General features: G+C 35.0%; 1 protein-coding gene across 2 annotated transcripts in view; it reads right to left on the bottom strand.

The window, feature by feature from the left end:
- The window catches only part of LOC121422388 (nose resistant to fluoxetine protein 6-like), a 37,820-nt gene that overhangs the window by 11,695 nt on the left and 7,860 nt on the right, over positions 1 to 18,265 (bottom strand). For both annotated transcript variants that reach the window (XM_041617396.1, XM_041617395.1), the window contains exons 3-7: positions 11,899 to 12,050; positions 11,139 to 11,220; positions 3,335 to 3,440; positions 1,300 to 1,510; positions 111 to 216 (exon numbers count right to left, since the gene is read on the bottom strand). In XM_041617396.1, the coding sequence (XP_041473330.1) occupies positions 111 to 216; positions 1,300 to 1,510; positions 3,335 to 3,440; positions 11,139 to 11,220; positions 11,899 to 12,050 (657 nt within the window). The remainder of the gene's footprint in view (positions 1 to 110; positions 217 to 1,299; positions 1,511 to 3,334; positions 3,441 to 11,138; positions 11,221 to 11,898; positions 12,051 to 18,265) is intronic.

Genomic DNA, 18,265 nt, shown 5'->3' on the forward strand with positions numbered 1-18,265 from the left:
CTTTTTAATAACATTATCAGATCCAAATAAGCACTCCCGTACACATTGGATCTATATTTCCGCTCCCTGGTGAGAATTTCTCAACATGAACACATGTCACTAAATCTTACTTGGGGTTTTCTTGTGCTTTATATCAACAGAGACCACACTATTGGATGTGGAGGCCGGTACTCCCGAGGTCAAAAGAGGTGTTTTTTCATCCTTTTCAATAGCTATCTGTAGATATTAGAAGAGAGGAACATAATCAAAATTTTTAGGGGAACTCCTTGGGAGGTGTTTCATGAACGTTATCAGCCCTGACAGTAAGTAACCATAGTAACCGTTTAGGATCAGCGCTTCTCAGCCAGTCAAAACCAAGGATCTCACTAAAATTGTTGGGAGCTGAAAACTTTCATGGAAATACCTCCTGTTGAAGAAAAGCAGAGTATAAAAATTAAAAGGTTTTTTTTTCATGTCATTTTAGGAAGATTATATTTACATAATCAATAGGTCTAAGTATACATCCAGTATTGCTCTCCAGATGTTTTAAAATTGAAAATATTACAAAGTGAAGCTGAATGCTTGAGCAGAGTCCCATAATACAGATCCAATTCTGTGAGCAGTGCATGTGACTAACATGTGACTCAAACAAAAACAGGAGTTACTTATCATTCAGGGTCTAAAATATTAAACCATAAACTAATTCTTAAGTGCTTTGTTATCACAATTTTCCAATTACTTTGAGACATTTACTGCCATGAACCATTCTCATGACCAGTAAGTGACTTTATACAATTCATATTTGGCCACAAAGTTTTATCAAACCATGATGAATCTTTCTTCTGAGTCCTGAAGGTCACATTGAAATTCCAAAAAGGACATTAGTTGATGCTGAGTTAGATACAGAGGTTTCATAATGTAAACAAGAGGATTGCAATTAACTATTTGTTTTGATTTGTTCATTTAATCATGGAATATGATTGTGCAATATAATAAAGCTGGTCATAAATGATGCAAACATCAAATATTTGCATAGTCCTATAAAGCCATCACGGTGCTCCAAAGAATGACTAATAAATGCCACAGAGGAGGAAGGAAGGAAACAGTGGAAATAATTGCAAAAATCTTGTTTAAATCAATTAATCATTTACTGCTTTTGACAGAAAATGAAAGAAGCAACAATAAAAGAAGTGTGATGACCCAGTGTCCCTTTCGTCAAGGGGGGCTAAAAAAAAATTAAAAAGAAAGGTGGTACACGTGAAAAAAATAATGCTTCATACTTCAAAAAGAAGTACACACAAAGATTTTTGCAAACTTTACCTTATTTCCATCCTCATGATCGACAGCTAACTGATCGTAGAGGTTGGATGCGTTGCCACTTTGCTGTTGCTGTGACCCTTGACCTTTGACCTCATGACCTCCATTGGCTTCACCTATGGGATTACAGCGGTTGACTTCAGATGACCTCTTAAGGCAATAGTCTACCACAGAGCCCAGTATCGTCAAAGCAAATAGTGTGCTGATAAGGACACTAAATAGTAGAAATAAAATTCATATAACAAACAAAAATGATATAGATAGCCAGAGATAACAAGTTAACAGAATATCAGTAATTATAATGAGATATCAGGGAACTTTAATTCAATGTTTTGACTGCCAAGATTCGACAGCTGTGGACTTGTCAAATTTTCCAATGCTACCGAAAGTATTGATCAAACTTTGTACAGTGGGTAGTATGAATTGAGGGTAGTTGTAGTTGTATAGATAAATCAGAACACAGGTCACCCCATTTTTCATTTAAATCTTTACACATTTTGCTTTGTATGTACATGGATACAGTACTTGCAAAAAAAATTACTATATCTGTATTTATTTCAGGTTTATTTTGGATAGCTTATAGCATTATCGGTCAATTGTTTTGCTAGTATAGTGAATAGAAAATAACTTTGGTCCCCCTATTCTTATTCAAAAGTGTATTTGACTATCATTTAATATTTATTGATGGTAATTATTCAACACCCTATCTGAAGCCAATGAAGGTTTTGGAAACAGAAGGCCTCAAAACAAAATGAGTAATTTTTTAGTAGAGTCTACCAAACAAATCTATTTGACATGTAATGATGCTGTATTTTGCTCTACAGTGCGTCCCAAAAAAAACTATACACTTTTGAAATGGCTGCCAAATAAAAAGTATATCACTTTGGGGGGCAAAGACTTAGATATATGAAAAGCCAATAAAGTCATCTTTCACATGACACCAAAATGTTGGAAAACTATTCATGCTTGAGTGAGCACTACCCACTTAAACAAAGGGTATGAAAATTAGGGTGGGCAGGAATTAGCCTTTCAGATTTTTCAGTTTTTGAGAGGCGAGTCCCTTGGAACTTTCAACCTGAGGGTGTTGAGATGAATTAATGGTCATGCAAATTTCATGAATTATCAAATTGAAATTCCATGCATGAGTGAGCGTGAATTGCAATCTTTAGTGCAGCATTTTAACTTTACAATGTGGGTCTCAGCAGTGTGTTTAATCGAGTCAGGAGAATAGGGGTAAGAAACGACTTCAGTGTGAAGTAAGCTGATGGTAAAAGGGTCAACAGAACGTTTAACCTCCCTCCTCCAGCAAAGGCTAGTCTCTCAGGAGGGGTGAAAGGTGTAGAGAGAAAGAGAGAGAGTAGTGGGGAATTCAAGTGTTCTGTTGACCCATATCCTGTCAACCTACTTCCCCCACCTAAGTCCTATCCCTATTCTGACTTCCATGAACATGTTGCTGAGATCCACTTGAAAAAGTGAAAAATTGTATTTTATGTTCACTCATTAATGTTCACGCATTAAATTTCGATTTGATAATTCTTGAAATTTTCTCTAAAAACCTAAATTGATAATGCTTGATCATTGATTTATCAAAACACCCTCAGCTTTGCAAGTTAAAGGGACTCGCATCTCAAAAACTGAAAGAAATTGGAAGGCTAATTCCTGCCCACCCTAATTTTCATACCCTTTGTTTCAGTGGGCAGAGCTCGCTCAAGCATGAATAGTTTTCCAACTTTTTGGTGTCATTTGAAAGTTGACTTTATTGGCTTTCATATATGTAATTGTTTTTCCCCAAAGCGATATATTTTTTATTTGGCAGCCATTTCAAAAGTGTATGGTTTTTTTTGGGGGGACGCACTGTATAGGCAATACATGTACATGTAGGTAGTCAAATGTGCTATTAGACCACAAGGTTTTCAGAATCTTTAGCTGTTTATTTATTATTAAGGTACCAAAATCTCAAAAAAGGCCAAAATGTGGATCACATTCTTCTTTATTTAAGTCACTATACCTGCACTTTAAAAAGGGAGCTACACCTTACCAGGCCATGATGAAGCCAATATTGAAGTCAGTGTTAGGTTTCTCTGTGCAATGAACAGCTGAAGTCAACATGTTTCTAATGGACAACCAAGGAACATCCAAAATACCTAGATATAAATGAATTATTAAAACAACATAAACATGAAATCTAAAAGGATGCGAAATCAATGAAAATCAGTTTCTAATCATACACTTTATTTGAAAAGAAAAATCATCCCAACTTTAAACCTCAACTTCCAGAGAAAATACATGCAGACGTACACAATACCTAAAGAAGGGCAATGTTCATTTCATGTATTGTGTTTGCTATTTCTTTTAACCCAATCTATGCCAAGGAGTGAATGCTTGACCTGATACTGTACACTGTAGGTCTCATTCTTTATAACAGATACCCTGACTCCTGTCTCAAATCAATTAAGACTTTTTTAAACTGTAGGTGTAAAATTGGGAAGTTCATTGTGAATATTGTGCTATCACTGAAAAAAAAAGGATTTTTTTTTAAATATCCACTGTAGGCTATGACAAATACAGGGTCCCGTAACACAAAAGTTTATAGCGATTGATCGTACGCTTGATTTTTATGATTGTATGTACATTGTAGCCAATGAAATCAATCGTAGAAAAATTTTTGACGATCATTGCTAAGCTTTGTGTTACGGGGCCCAAGTGTCTATAAAGGTACAAGTAGTACAGTAGTTTCTCATGAATGCACTCAGATGAAAGCTTACATTAGTTCAAAGACACAGCTACATGTAAACCAGGGGGTGCACAAAGACTTGAAATTGGTTGTACAAAATATGGAAATGATGGAGTCAATTATCAAAGTTCACCACTGTATGAAAATATTATTAATGTACCAGTATACTGCATACTCGTACATTTTTTTACAACCAACAAATCTGTAATATCTGAAAATTGCCACTGACTACAAATCATTGTTACATAAGAGCCCCATTATGTACATTTAATCAATTGTCAACCAGGGGCCTGTTGCATAAAACGTTTTACCTGAGAAAACTCAGGTTGTTTTTACCAGAGTTTTCGCCCTGTGTTAAAGTCAATGGCAGAAATCAGACTAACCTTACATGTAGTTTTCAGTTTTTACCAGTTTTCTCAGGTAAAAAGTTTTATGCAACAGGCTCCAGGTGGGTGTTTCATAAAGCTGTTCGTAAGATACGAATGACTTTACGCACAACTGGTGATCCTTTCTTGTGCTATGTGATATCCCTGTGTAATTGAGTTATGACCTAAGAACATGTTCCAGTCGTGCGTAAAGTTGTGCGTAACTTTACGAACAGCTTTATGAAACACCCCCCAGGTGGTACCTGTAAACAGCTTATGGGCATTACAGAATTCGGTATTCAATGCGATTCAGAATTATAAACATGTGTTGGGACACTACATATAAGTACATGCACATGGTCCTGTTCACGGATAGGGTCCACTTTAGACTTTTTCCATTTAGAGGCTCCATGCCAAAAAAATAAATGAGTTGGAGAATAACTATCATTGTTGTTAGTTACATACCAATAGGTCCTACCTCCACTAGCTTAACAGGATTCATTCTCTGTTTCCTTTGGGTGGAAAAATATTCAAATGTGACCAAAGTGATCACTTATGGTGTCAACCTCAAAAATGGAATTTAATGTTTAAAGCTGCCAAATTAACAATGATTAGTCCATCAGTTTCAGTTGGTTCTTTTTGTTGAGAGTATTAGTTGTCCTTGAATATCATATATATTTCATATAAACAGGAACCTCTGAAATATGAATTTTAGGCCAATGAAATTTAGTGGCAGGACGTGACATTTTCTGTTCACATTTTAGTGTTATCAAGTCCCTGACCTATAAAAAAAAATTGAAATTGAAATGTTTCATTAACCATGCAAAAATGTTACATAGAACATAGAGATTTAATGTACCGAAAATCATTGTCCAATGATTAACATTGACAAAGCTGTGCAGGACTTGATCTTTGTTCACAGTTTCCTGTTCACAATTTTGTCACGTCCTGCCATTTTTGCTCGGAGCCTGTTCGTGATAATGCTCGACAATGGATCCATCTGTTATTATTCATGATAAGCACAATTCCTAAGTCTACACAGTCAGGTGTAACTTTATTGGAAATATGCTTGAATGCATTCACAGTACTAGATCTAATTTTTCTGTTCACACGTGTCACGTCCTGCCACATCTGTCATGTCCTTCCCATCTTATGCCTGTATCTACTTGAAAAATATCAGTCTATCATTGCAATTTTAGTATGTTTGCAGTTACTGCATTGGTAAAATGTTGGAATATGTACTTTTAACTTTGTGTTCATTACTTCTGTGAAATATGGAAATAACTGTATTTGAAGTGGTAGGACGTGACAAAACAAATGTGAACAGAAATTTATCCACGTTTTGATATGCTTCTCTTTATTTTTCTATTTTTTCCTGATTATTTGCAAACATTCTTTGTTTTAAAGTTGGTCTTCTGTTTTAGATACATTTTCAATAAATGCAATTGCTCTATTTTATTACCTTTAACATAACTTATTGTGCTTATACAGTGCCTATGGGGCTTGTGAACAAAAGTTAATTTGAACACTACTTGTTGTGTAAATATATTTTTTATTTTTTTGTTTTTATTAAATAATGAACAAGGAACTATATACAGAACATTACACTGCCAAATAAATAATAAAAAAGTGGCCCTGATAGATTGAAATATAAAATTTTTCAGCCAGGACGTGACATAATTGATGTGAACGTAAAATCTAGAATTTCGTAATGTCCCCAGTCAGCAGTGTCAAATAAATGCCACAAGGCAAAATATCAGCATGCTTATTTACGATACACATACATGTACACCCAACCACACACACATACTCACAGGTGCAACCACACACACACACCCACACACACATATACTAACCACTGCATCATTATCCAATCCTTTTGACATGCACTTACAGCTGAATCTAAAATTTTAGCTCTATTAGATTTCACCAAGTTGTAAAGTGACAAATTTGTTGTGCCAAATCATTTGTCATAAAGCTAATTAATGATTGTGTCAACATAATGTATGCCATATATTCAAGGAGAGGGGATTATGGAAGTGATGCGGACAGATACATGATATCTTCTTGTAAATAATAAAATCGGGTATGATTTTTCTGATTTATAGATTATCCAATAGTTACAGATCGGCACAGATTAATCCAGGGTGGTATATTCCTGGAGAATGGAGTTGATAGGTGCTGGCAGTAGAAGATATTACCTTGAGGGCAGAAGGAGCTAATATCTATTAGCCAGTAGGCATATTTCTCAAGCAACGACGACAAGTAGGAAGGTCAAATGCCTGAAGCTTCTTACATACATTCACCAAATAAACTCTCTGACTTGGAAAAGAACCCAGAAGAAACCACATGTACCATGGACCTATAGGCATATCACCAGATAGAAGGGCATCAGGTGACATAGCCTGGATGGCTTTAAACACTAAATCATGAGATGAAACGCAAGAATCAGGAGAAAAAACTTGTGCAAGGCGAAAAACTGATCGCCCTGAAAGTGAACTTTCACCTTCACCAGGTACCACACAAGCTCCCACACCAGGCAAGAGACCTCTCTTTCTAACAGATGGGAAGGAAGAGAAGGGGCTGAGAAGAAAAGCTTAACTTTACCAGTGGTGGCAGTCTGACTCTGATTCCTGACTAAGAAGAAGCCCTGGAAAGAGGTGAACACCAATATTTCCCCCATCAAGTCAGTCCATGGGTGAATGACAGGGCTTTAATAGAGAAAACAATGACCAGAAGCAGTTGCTACCAGAAGAACACTTTGTGTTAAAGTAGTAAAGTGGTAAAGGTTAGGTGTAGTTTCGAAGACGCTTTTTCCCCTATCACTCCAGAAGGACTCCAAGAGAAGCTAGCTTAGTCATATAAAGAAGATCATCCCAGTAGATCACAAAGCAGTTGGAAGTTGGATAGCCCCGAAAAGTCATTGACATCTTGGGTATATGTAGCAAAAGCTGAGCGATAGCACAGAATTGAGTTGAAAAGTGTGATGAGGAAAGTGAGAGACATCCTGTTCACTGCATCAGATTGCAAAGACCTCAAATCTGGAGCTGTTAGGAGACCTAGTAGACACTATTTGGTCCTGCATGCTGAAAAATCTGAAGGGTTAATTTGCTCCTCTGCATCCAAGCAATCAAGAGAAGTCTCATCGGAGATGAAGGGTCCCTAAAAGAAGCAGAGATATAATGTGCAACCTCTGAGAAGAGAGGTTTAGGCTTCCTGTCCAAAAACTGGAGAGGCTACATGTATGCTCTTGCCTTCATCAATCACCCTCACATGCATGTAGGAGGATGACCCTTGTTTTAAAAAGAACAAGGATTAGGAACAAGATCAGATTGGCTACAAAAGAGAAGAGATGATGGGCAGAGACCTAGTGCAGTGTCATTACCCTAGGTCAGGATGGACTGGAAGCAACTGGAGGTTTGTGACAGGGAAATAAATGGGAGCAAGAACGCTACATTAGCAAGCTTCAGAGAAGATGGCCAATGACTCCCATCACCGACAAATGAAAAGAGGAAGGAGTAAAAAGAATATGGGGGTCCTTTTTTCTCATCTCCCCCTTTTTCATACTGTACAGTCACTAACAACTCCCAATCCACTCTGATAATGGGAGTGCACGGGAGTGTGGGACTGAACCAAAATATTTTTCACCAAGAGTGTTGGGGCCAAAATGGCACAGACAAAATGTTGAGCTTTGCATGGCCAAGGTTCTGACAGTAAGGGCGCAATTAAGAAAACATGTCCTTCCAGAGAGTAGGTAAGCCTGCTGCCTGTACAAAAAGTGAACAGAAAATTAGGTTGTCAGAGAATCAGGGTCAAGATTGTCAGAAAAGGTGGGGTCATGATGAGAAAATACCTAGAAGTAACAATCCTTATAAAAGAAATAGTGAATAAAGTGCATTTTTCAAACTGTCCCTAAAAGGTAAAGATAGGTTTTTGAAAATGATTCCAAAAAGTACTCAGCTTCTGGCTGCATCTGACAGCTAGAGGGGAAGAAAAATGTGAATATAGTGTTTCTCACTGTCAATATTGTGATTGATGAAGGTACACATACATGCATATGCTAAAATTATAAATGTTTGTATTCAGTTTAATAGGCAAGTTTTGAATAAACAAAACTACTAAAAGGTGCATACACTGACTATCTAATCATGGATGTACATAAAGATATATGGAAAAGAAACTGGAAAAAGGAAAATTATGTGACATTTCCGTTCACATGTAACGTCCTGCATGTATATCTGTTCACATGTAACGTCCTGCCAAATACCAAATGCAAAGCCAGACCCTTATTAGGGCAACACAAACATTGAAAATTATACAAATAAAGACTATATAAAACATCTATCAATCTACATGTATGTGATTCTTGTGCAACATTTACTTTGTTCTGCATACTCCAGTATATACATGTACATGTATAGTCTCTCATTAAAAAAAAAAGAAGAATGTCAGGTACATGGTAATGTCATGTGTGGAGATGGGGCGTTTTTCGCTTGTCCAATCATAAAATCAGCTAAATAACCCTGTCAAGTTTGTTAAAAAATTTCTTACTAGCTCAGATTTCTGTTCACAATAGTCTGTCACGTCCTGCCAATAAAAACATCAAATCTGTGGTTTTACAAACAGTACAAGAATCAAGCCGATTTTCGTTGTGGGTTATCACTGTGGAAAGGGTAATTCACCAATGACATATTATAGTCTTTTCTTCTGGTCTTGAATGTATAAACAAAACTTTTGCAACTCACATTCACATTTTTTACTGAAATCCTGCCAAAAAGCATTACAAAATTGGTAAATCTTAAGGAAGAACATTCATATTTGAATCTTGGGCAGCAAAAATAATGTGCTTTAATCACTCAGAGAAGAATTGGCATGAGTCCATTCCTTCCGTTGAAAAATGTAATAGAATAAGTACCACTTTTTGGAAAAATATTGCTGTAAGTTCAGGAGATTGGGTTTAGTATGAGGTATAGCAGATGGAATTAAGGTCCAGAATTCATTTTTCATAAAAATTTATAATCCAAAGTTTTAAGAAAAACAACAATTATAATGTTTAATTGGGTTTGAAAATTTGACCCCTAGGTTGACAAAAAGTGGACCCTATCCGTGAACAGGACCACATGCATATATTTTTCTAAACGAAGGGGGGATGGAGTCTTGCAATTCATTTTGTTTCATTAGTTTCATAATTCAGAATACCATGTCATTGGCATGGCAGAAAGTCAAAGAGCGTGATTTTTCTGAATGGAAATATGTTTGTTGAGCTATAAAACTGATGTAATAACAGCACTTATCTTCAATAAATATTTACTCTCAGATAGAGCAAAAGATATTTGAACTCAGTCTGAGTACTTTGACATTTATAGTAAACTTGATTGTGGGAATAATTTAAATGTAAAATTCATTCCTGTAGGTGATACAAAGCAATCCAATATTCCTTTTTCACATTTCAGTACATTTTTTCTGCTGCGGTAGTAAATAAAATCAAAGGAAAGGAAGAAAAGAGAAATGATGGAATGATGGAAAGAAAGAAGGAATGAAGATGGAAGAAAAGAAAATGAAAAAGAAAGGATAGAAAGGAAAATGGGAAAGAAAGGGGGATAGAAAAAAGGAAAAAATAACATTTTTATAAAATAAATGTGTAACTTCAGAACAATTTACTAGTACTTTAGGCAACACAAAAGATGCATGAGACTAAAAGAAAAAAAACAAAGAAATGTCACAGTAGGAATCTCTCACAATAGATACCAACAATATCAAACAGGGAGCCTGATGAGATCCCAGTGATTTTAGGATTGAAGCTTCCATAAAAATGATATTTTTATACAGAAGTGAATTCTTTTGAAAGTTATGAATGAGAGCCATATATGCTATACATTGTTAAGAAATTATGATAGCACTTATCTGTTTAATCTATGTTGAGTGCCTGATTTTAAGACTTATTTTGTCTTCTTTGGCTCCCCACAATAATGTACATTTCTTTGTATTATGTTTGAATAACTCGGTTCACTTTCCTTTTCGATTATGTTTGTTTCCTATTTTGTACATATGGCAGTGAGTCCAAACTTCGCGCGTGTCCAATCTTCGCGGATGGTCATTATCTCCAAAACTTGCCAATATCCTTAAAATCTGACATCATCAACGTGAAAAGCGACCTAAAATTACCCTTCGCTGAAAGTTTCTTTAGGATTAGTCCAGTATTCATGAAAATATTGGCAAAAGATCGGCAAATTTGTCAGCGTTAGCGCCCGTTTTGAAGAAAGCAACAAGCATCACGATATCACCATTTTACAAGCAGAAATCATAAAGAATGTGAGTTAAATGTGGTACTAACCAATTCCATAGCATTTTGTCATCAATCTGATATAAATATTTCATTTTTTGAGCTTGAGTCTTTGTTTAAATCTCCACAAAAGCTTTGGTGTGCGAAGTTAGGTCACACTTTTTCTGAACGGTTTTCCAGCACAGCCAGCATTCGCCGATCGGAATAGAATTTTGAGATCGCGATACCCGCGAAACCCCGTGACCTACCATACATTTTCGTCCATGATTTTTAATGATATTGCTGTCAATGTGGTAACTATTTCTTGAATTGGTTTTGTATAAATTATGAATAATTTGTGGACAAAATTAAGCCTGATGAATATTTTTGAAAAGTGCGCGAAGTTTGGACACCCCATCATACTTGTAATGTTTTTATATTATTGTGGAAATAAATGATTTGATTTGATTTGAAAGCTTACCTAGTAAAAGTTCAAGACTATTTCTCACATCTTCTTCACTACATGCCTCTGGGGCACACACACCCCATTGGATTGGAAGGACCTGATATGGACGAAAACAGAAAAATTACGCCATCAAAATAACCAAGTGAAATGAGTGATTTCACACTCCAATCACTCATGCAACCAATCCCACCATCAACACAATCTTCTGGAGCCTTAATACATGTACATGTATATCTGCTACTAGTGCTGGTCAATACTTGACTTCAGTATTAGTTATCACCAGCAAAATACTGCTGATAACACAATACATCACAAGTCTGAAAATTCATTATCAGCTGCAATTATGTGATTATGTGAGAACAGGGAAGGGGGGTGAAAGTATGCCAGTCCAGGTACAGCAAGCATTTGGGTTGTTCCATTTAACTTATGAAGTTGGTCTAAAAAAGCAATACAGAGCAGCATTTGTAAACAATAAATACTGATTAACTTTTCATGATCAACAATATGTTGGTCATCATGTTATTGCAATATGTCAACAAAATCATAAAGCCATCATAAAATAATTTATATTTGTCTGACATAGCAAAAATTTTGATAATATTGAAATATCATCATTATCTGCTACAAAAGCATACATGTACGAATGTATGATTTCAATCAATTTTGTTTTTCATACTATATCTGTTCTGTACCATTCAAAAATAAAGAAATGATCATGATCAGTTATACTGAGGCTTAAAAATTGTGAAACCTCTTACTCAAAGCAGAGCCTTACCGTTGAGAAACCAAAGAGCGTTGTGAGGTTGGCCTGCATTCCCACTAGACAATGTCGATAGCTCTCAATCTCCATACATTGATCAAAGTGGCCCAACCAGGCCAAGTTACCAGCCAGGATTCCTGATGCAGGTTTGCCAAATGAATCCACAACTAAAGAATGAATGGAATAGAAGATTTAAAGTTATACTCCGGGCTGAATATATATTCATATCTAAATGAATAGATTAAAATTCACAGAGCAAAATGCTGAAAATTTCATCAAAATCGGATAATAGATACCGGTATTAAACAAAGTTACTGAATAAAGATTTGTATTATTCCAGTGAAACAGTTCTAGGCATGTCTTCATGAATATTCATTAGGAGGACTGATGATGTCATATCCCCTCTTACCCTTTTCTTGTGTTATTACATGAAATCATTTTTTTTTCATTTTTTCAGAAATGTGTAAATGATGTGTCTCCATATGATGAAATAAGTTACAAAAATAAATAACTAATGCACTTAATCAGTTGTCGTTCCAATTGTTTTAGTTCTTGGTAGAATTTTTTTTAATAAACCTAATTTCATATAATAAAATATAAAAGAACAACAAGTGGAAATATGACATCATCAGCCTACCTAATGAATATTCATGAAGAAATGCCTAGAACTGTTTCACCAGAATAATGCAAATGTTTAAATTTCATTAACTTAATTATTTTTATTTGATTTTGATGAAATTTTCAGCATTTTGCGCTGTGAATTTTACTCATTTATTGGGATATTAACGTCTCCAGCCTGGACCATCCCTTTAAAGAAAATTATTGTTGTTGTATAAAGAACACAACAACATGAGAAATTAATTTGACAAGTCTACATGTAAAACATATCACACATGAATAAAGGAACAAATATAACAAGGCTTTTAAACTTTTATATCTAAAGCCTACAGTGTAGGGTACATTTCTACAGTATTCTATACAGTCCAAGTGGGGAATTTTCTTAAATTAGAAATTCAGGCCATTGAGAAATTGGACATGCAGTCAAATGAGTCAACCAATAGGGTATAGGTAAAGACATACATGTAGCTTTGGTGGCCTTGAATTCATTTTGATATTTAAAGGACAAGTCCACCCCAGCAAAAACTTGATGAGAATAAAAAGAGAAAAATTCAACAAGCACAACACTGAAAATTTCATCAAAATCGGATGTACATGTACATGTAAAATAAGAAAGTTATGGCATTTTAAAGTTTCGCTTATTTTCAACAAAATAGTTATATGAACGAGCCAGTTACATCAAAATGAGAGAGTTGATGACATCACTCACTCACTATTTGAAATAGTGAGTGAGTGATGTCATTTTATCTTTAGTATTTTATTGTATGAAATGAGCATGATCGGTTAAGGGTTCGCATTGAGGTGAAAAAAAATTTTTAAGGTACTTTTATCAAATTTGCTTTTAAAATAATCTTTGATATCTCAGGTTTCAAAAAACTAAGTTTCATGAAGATTGATGATTCCGAAAGTACCGGAATAGTCCATTTTATTCATGGGGGTGCTGCTACCTCTCATCACGGACGGACATTTCTACTCAAATTAAATTCACTCTAGTTTTATTGTTTTTAAAGTTACTCTAATTTGGTTTGGATGTTCTTGCACTCAGAACATTTCTCTATTATCAGACATAATATAGTAGAAAAAAAATATTGGGAACTAATTTTTCTTGATAGGTGTTAACATTTCCATTTTGAAATTTCCGTCCGTGATGGAAAAAAAGATGAAAAGTTTTTTTATTCTTTATCAGAGTAGAAATAAAAAATAAAAAGGTTTAGAGGTATCTCTCTAAACACTGTACATTATTTTATTTGAACATGGCTAAAATCCATACATTTTATCCATATCATAAACTCAGTCAAAAATGATCACGGACGGACATTAATTTGATCACGGACGGACAAAGTTAATTCACTCAAATTCATTTCACTCTAGTTTTATTGTTTTCAAAGTTACTCCAATTTTTTTTAATGGTCTTGCACTCTGAACATTAATCTATCATCAAACATAAATTAGTAGGAAAAAAATATGGGAAGTAAACTTTCCTTGTAGATGTTAACATTTCCGTCCGTCCGTGATGAAATTAATGTCCGTCCGTGATCATTTTTATTAGGATAATGTCTATGGATTCAGCTTTTTATTCTTTATCAGAATAGAAACAGAAATAAAAGTGTGTAGAAGTATTTCACTGGACACTGTTCATCATTTTATTTGAACATAGCTAAAATCCATACATTTTATGCATTTAATAAATCAATGAAAAATGATCACGGACGGACATTAATTTCATCACGGACGGACGAGTGAAATACTTGTCGAAAGATTCATATATGCAAATGAGAAACTTTGCTGAGCAGATTATGAGTTTAATTTTAGCTTCTAATTGCAGTGAAAAATGGCTCTGAGAATTATTCAGAACTCAAATGGAATAAGCCTACAACTCTTCACAATTTTTTGTGATATCTTTGTTTGGCCGTTATTGGGGCTATATTGTTGTCAGGAAAATTGTTAAGCATTATTGGAATGCAGATAGAGTTGAAAAGCTACATGTACATGTATATGCCAAAAAAGCCGGAAACAAAGTATGGCAAGAACAAGTCCAAAGCTGTACATGTAGATTTCATCAATTCAAGCTTGCAGAAAGTGATGGAGAAGAAGTAGAATGCAATGCATGATCTGATAAGCAGAAAAATCAATTTTTCCATGTACAAACTTATGGATTCACAATGCTTCTAACAGAACATAGGTTTGTGAAAATTACATGAATACCTTTTTTCGAAGTCCATTTTGGAGCTAATTTTAAGCAAATCGCTTATCTGGTAAACTGTGAAAATGCATAAAGCTTGCACTGCAGTGTTTAGAAGTTAAGCTTTGGATTGGAATATCAATTTCAATTTTGGATTCGGTCAGGGCCTAAATACATGAGGGCTGTTGATCCAACAAACAAGCATAAGGATCAGTGACCTGTTAATCTTTTAGATTTAGTTTTTGGACCTTAAAAAAACATCTTTGCTCTTGGAAAATTAATGCCTAAAATCATCATGATCATAAAAATACTTGTATCAACATGATCAATAATCAACTAGCTGTTGATTTTGAACCTACTTGTATTCTACACTTTAAAAAGACAATAGGGGAAGGCGGGGTAAGTTGTGACACTTTTTGCATTTTGCACGTTAGAATTGATATGACTAGTAATATTGTAGAAATAAGTACCTTACCTTTAAATTTGATTCTTGGGAAATATTTTTCACCTATATATAACTTTCTACCCCCACGCTGAATGTCATTGTGACCTTTGAAAAAAAGGATGTCAAATTGCTCAACTTGCCCCATCTGTGGGGTAAGTTGTGCCATCGTCTGGGGTAAGTTGAGCCACAAAAACTATGTAAAAATGTATGCGGGAAGAACCAGGATGTCAATTTTTCATTTAAAGTCTTTTCACTTGCTAATTCTCTATGAATACTAACATCTTCTGAAAGTAAAAGGACTGTCATGTGAATTTGCTCCTTTCTGCCTGCATATCAATGGCTTTTTACGTTTTTTATTTTTTTTATTATACATCACCTATTCTTTACGTTCGATTTTGACAAGAAATGTGTTAAGAGCAATCGTATGTCTAGATTATACTGTGCGTCTAGCATAGAAATCAAGTTGCTACATCTTAAATCAAGTTGCAGCAACTTGATTGAAGTTGTAGCAACTTGATTGTGCAACTAATACTGTTTAATATTATCAAAATATGTACAAATCATCAAAACAATTGCATTTGTTTACCAAAAAAGTACTAAGAACTTTTTACAGAGTACTTCCATTGTATTTTAATTGTGTCCGTCCGTGATGTCCGTCCGTGATGGAAAATATTTGCAATTCTCTCGGAAGTTTGATATTGGTTAAGAATTCAATATGCTGAACATAGAAGCTAACATACCCGAGTGTTAGGTGCATTAACAATAATTGGTCCATGTAAAGCTGTTTAGATAGAAACAATAAAAATGTACAAAAATTCTAAAAACCACATTTCTATCTTGTCCGTCCGTGATATGGCACATTTAGTGGATACCTGTGTTTGTAGGTAACCATGGCAACAAACTTTTTTAATCATTCAGCATACTATGTCCTACCCTTCACTATAAAACACAAAGGAACCTTGTTCATCTTATTCCTAATTTGTTACAAGCCTTCAAAACTTTCAAAATCTATCAAATGTCCGTCCGTGATTAACCGATCATGCTCAAATATGAAATATTTTGATTTTGTCATCATTGTCATGTAAAATGAAGTTTCATTCCTCCCTAAACACATGGAATTCCATTATCTTAACATTTTGTGCTTCAGGCAAGGAGGTCCTAATTGTCAAATTCGTAAAAATTGAAATATTGTATAATTCAAACAATAAAAAACAAAAGAAATAGTGACGTCATCGACTTTCTCATTTGGATGTAACTGGCTCGTTCATACATGTATAACTATTTTGTTGAAAATAAGCGAAACTTTGAAATGTCATAACTTTCTTATTTTACATCCGATTTTGATGAAATTTTCAGCATTGTGCTTGTCTGATTTTTCTTTATTGATTCAAATCAACATTTTTCTGAGGTGGACTTGACCTTTAATGAATCTTGGGCTTTCCATGTGTAAGGTCAGGCACTCTAGGCCACATGATAGTTAAACAAAAATGTGGTTGAAATTGAAAAGTATGTAACAGCAATGATACATGTAAATGTTGTGCAAGGGTGCATGAACAAAATTTTGCTAACACCAGACACAGATCCATGATAAAAGGGAATAATATTCATTGCCAACTTTATTTGCAAAGTTTTTCATAATGTACAACATCAGGGTGGAAGTACAAACAAATTCTTTTGAAGAAACACCCACTCATTTTGGGAAACATGCATACAGAGAGTGGAACATATCTCTACATAAAGGTCAACCAGGTCTACCCAAACAAAAAGCTTGAAGTGTGACACAAATCTAACAATCACTGCATTAAAAATTTCATAAAAATGGTATGAAAGATAAGTTTAAAATTTTGCTTTATTACAAAAAAAAGTTATAAATGAAAAACAAAATTATATGCATACAAGTCTCTGATGCCAATCACTAATCATTTGTATTCTAAATCACACAATATTCCGTTTGCCAATTTCAGACTCTTCATTAAAATCACAATAGATTTATACAATAGAAAATCCACTGAGAATACAGAATGAATAGTAGTCCAGATTGGACCTTGTTGTTTGGAAGTGCCCTTTCCCAAAAGCTAACATAGAGGGCACATGTCTCCCAATCTCTAATCAGCGACAATCCACTCTTCTTCGCTCCCCAGAGTGGATTGTCGCTGATTAGAGATTGGGAGACATGTGCCCTCTATGTTAGCTTTTGGGAAAGGGCACTTCCAAACAACAAGGTCCAATCTGGACTAAATGAATAGTGGGAGGGTCACAACATTGGTTTCATTTGCATAATGACCTGGATTTGCATTCATACATGTTACAACTGTTCTGTGAAATTAAGCAAAAATTCAAATAATCACAATATTCTAATATTTTCCATCCAAGTTTGATGAAGTAAACTTGCAATGGGTCAATCCAGTAGTCAGTAGAGTGAATAATTCACTTTTTTTCCATCTGTTCAGAGGATGAAAAGTGCAATGTCCTTTATTTCCTATATGGTTGAATATTATCAGGCCGTGCATGGCCTACTGGCATAGGAAACTGTTGCAAGTCTGACAGACAATTGTGTGCAGCGCCAACATGTACAGTGTACTGGCACTTCATTCGCGGGGGGGGGGGGTGAAGGAAACATGCAGAAACTTTGGGAAAAAACTTAAAACTCTATATAAAAAAGCATCCTTTTAAGAAGGGGGATTCTGAGGAACAAGAATGGAAATATATAGAACTTGTTCTAAAAGAGAGCCATGTTCCTTCCATAGTTGAGCTCAATAGGGCGTCATTACCGGTACCGTAAGGGCACTAGTATTCAACCCGTTTGGAGAGTTTCCTCAAATATATAGAAATATAGAATTTACCTGAATTTCAGACCCGTCTTATTTCGAAGAGCAAATTCTTTTTCCGTTATTTTTTTTCTTCAACCAGTCGACTGTGTGCGCGGGCGATCGAATTATACGGCGATGGTTTTCAGCACTAGTATTCAATCCGTCGGCACTAGTATTCAACCTAGCGATTTGAGATGGCCCTGTATTTCAATCTGCCCTTGTCCCATCCGACTATGGACTAGACCATTTGAGATGAGACCAAACAGGGAATTAATCAAACCCAGAGACTTACATAGATCTAGATCTAATTTAGCAATCTAAGCCCTT

The sequence above is a fragment of the Lytechinus variegatus genome, chromosome 10 (assembly GCF_018143015.1).
Source record: "Lytechinus variegatus isolate NC3 chromosome 10, Lvar_3.0, whole genome shotgun sequence".
Classification (NCBI taxonomy): Eukaryota; Metazoa; Echinodermata; class Echinoidea; order Temnopleuroida; family Toxopneustidae; genus Lytechinus; species Lytechinus variegatus.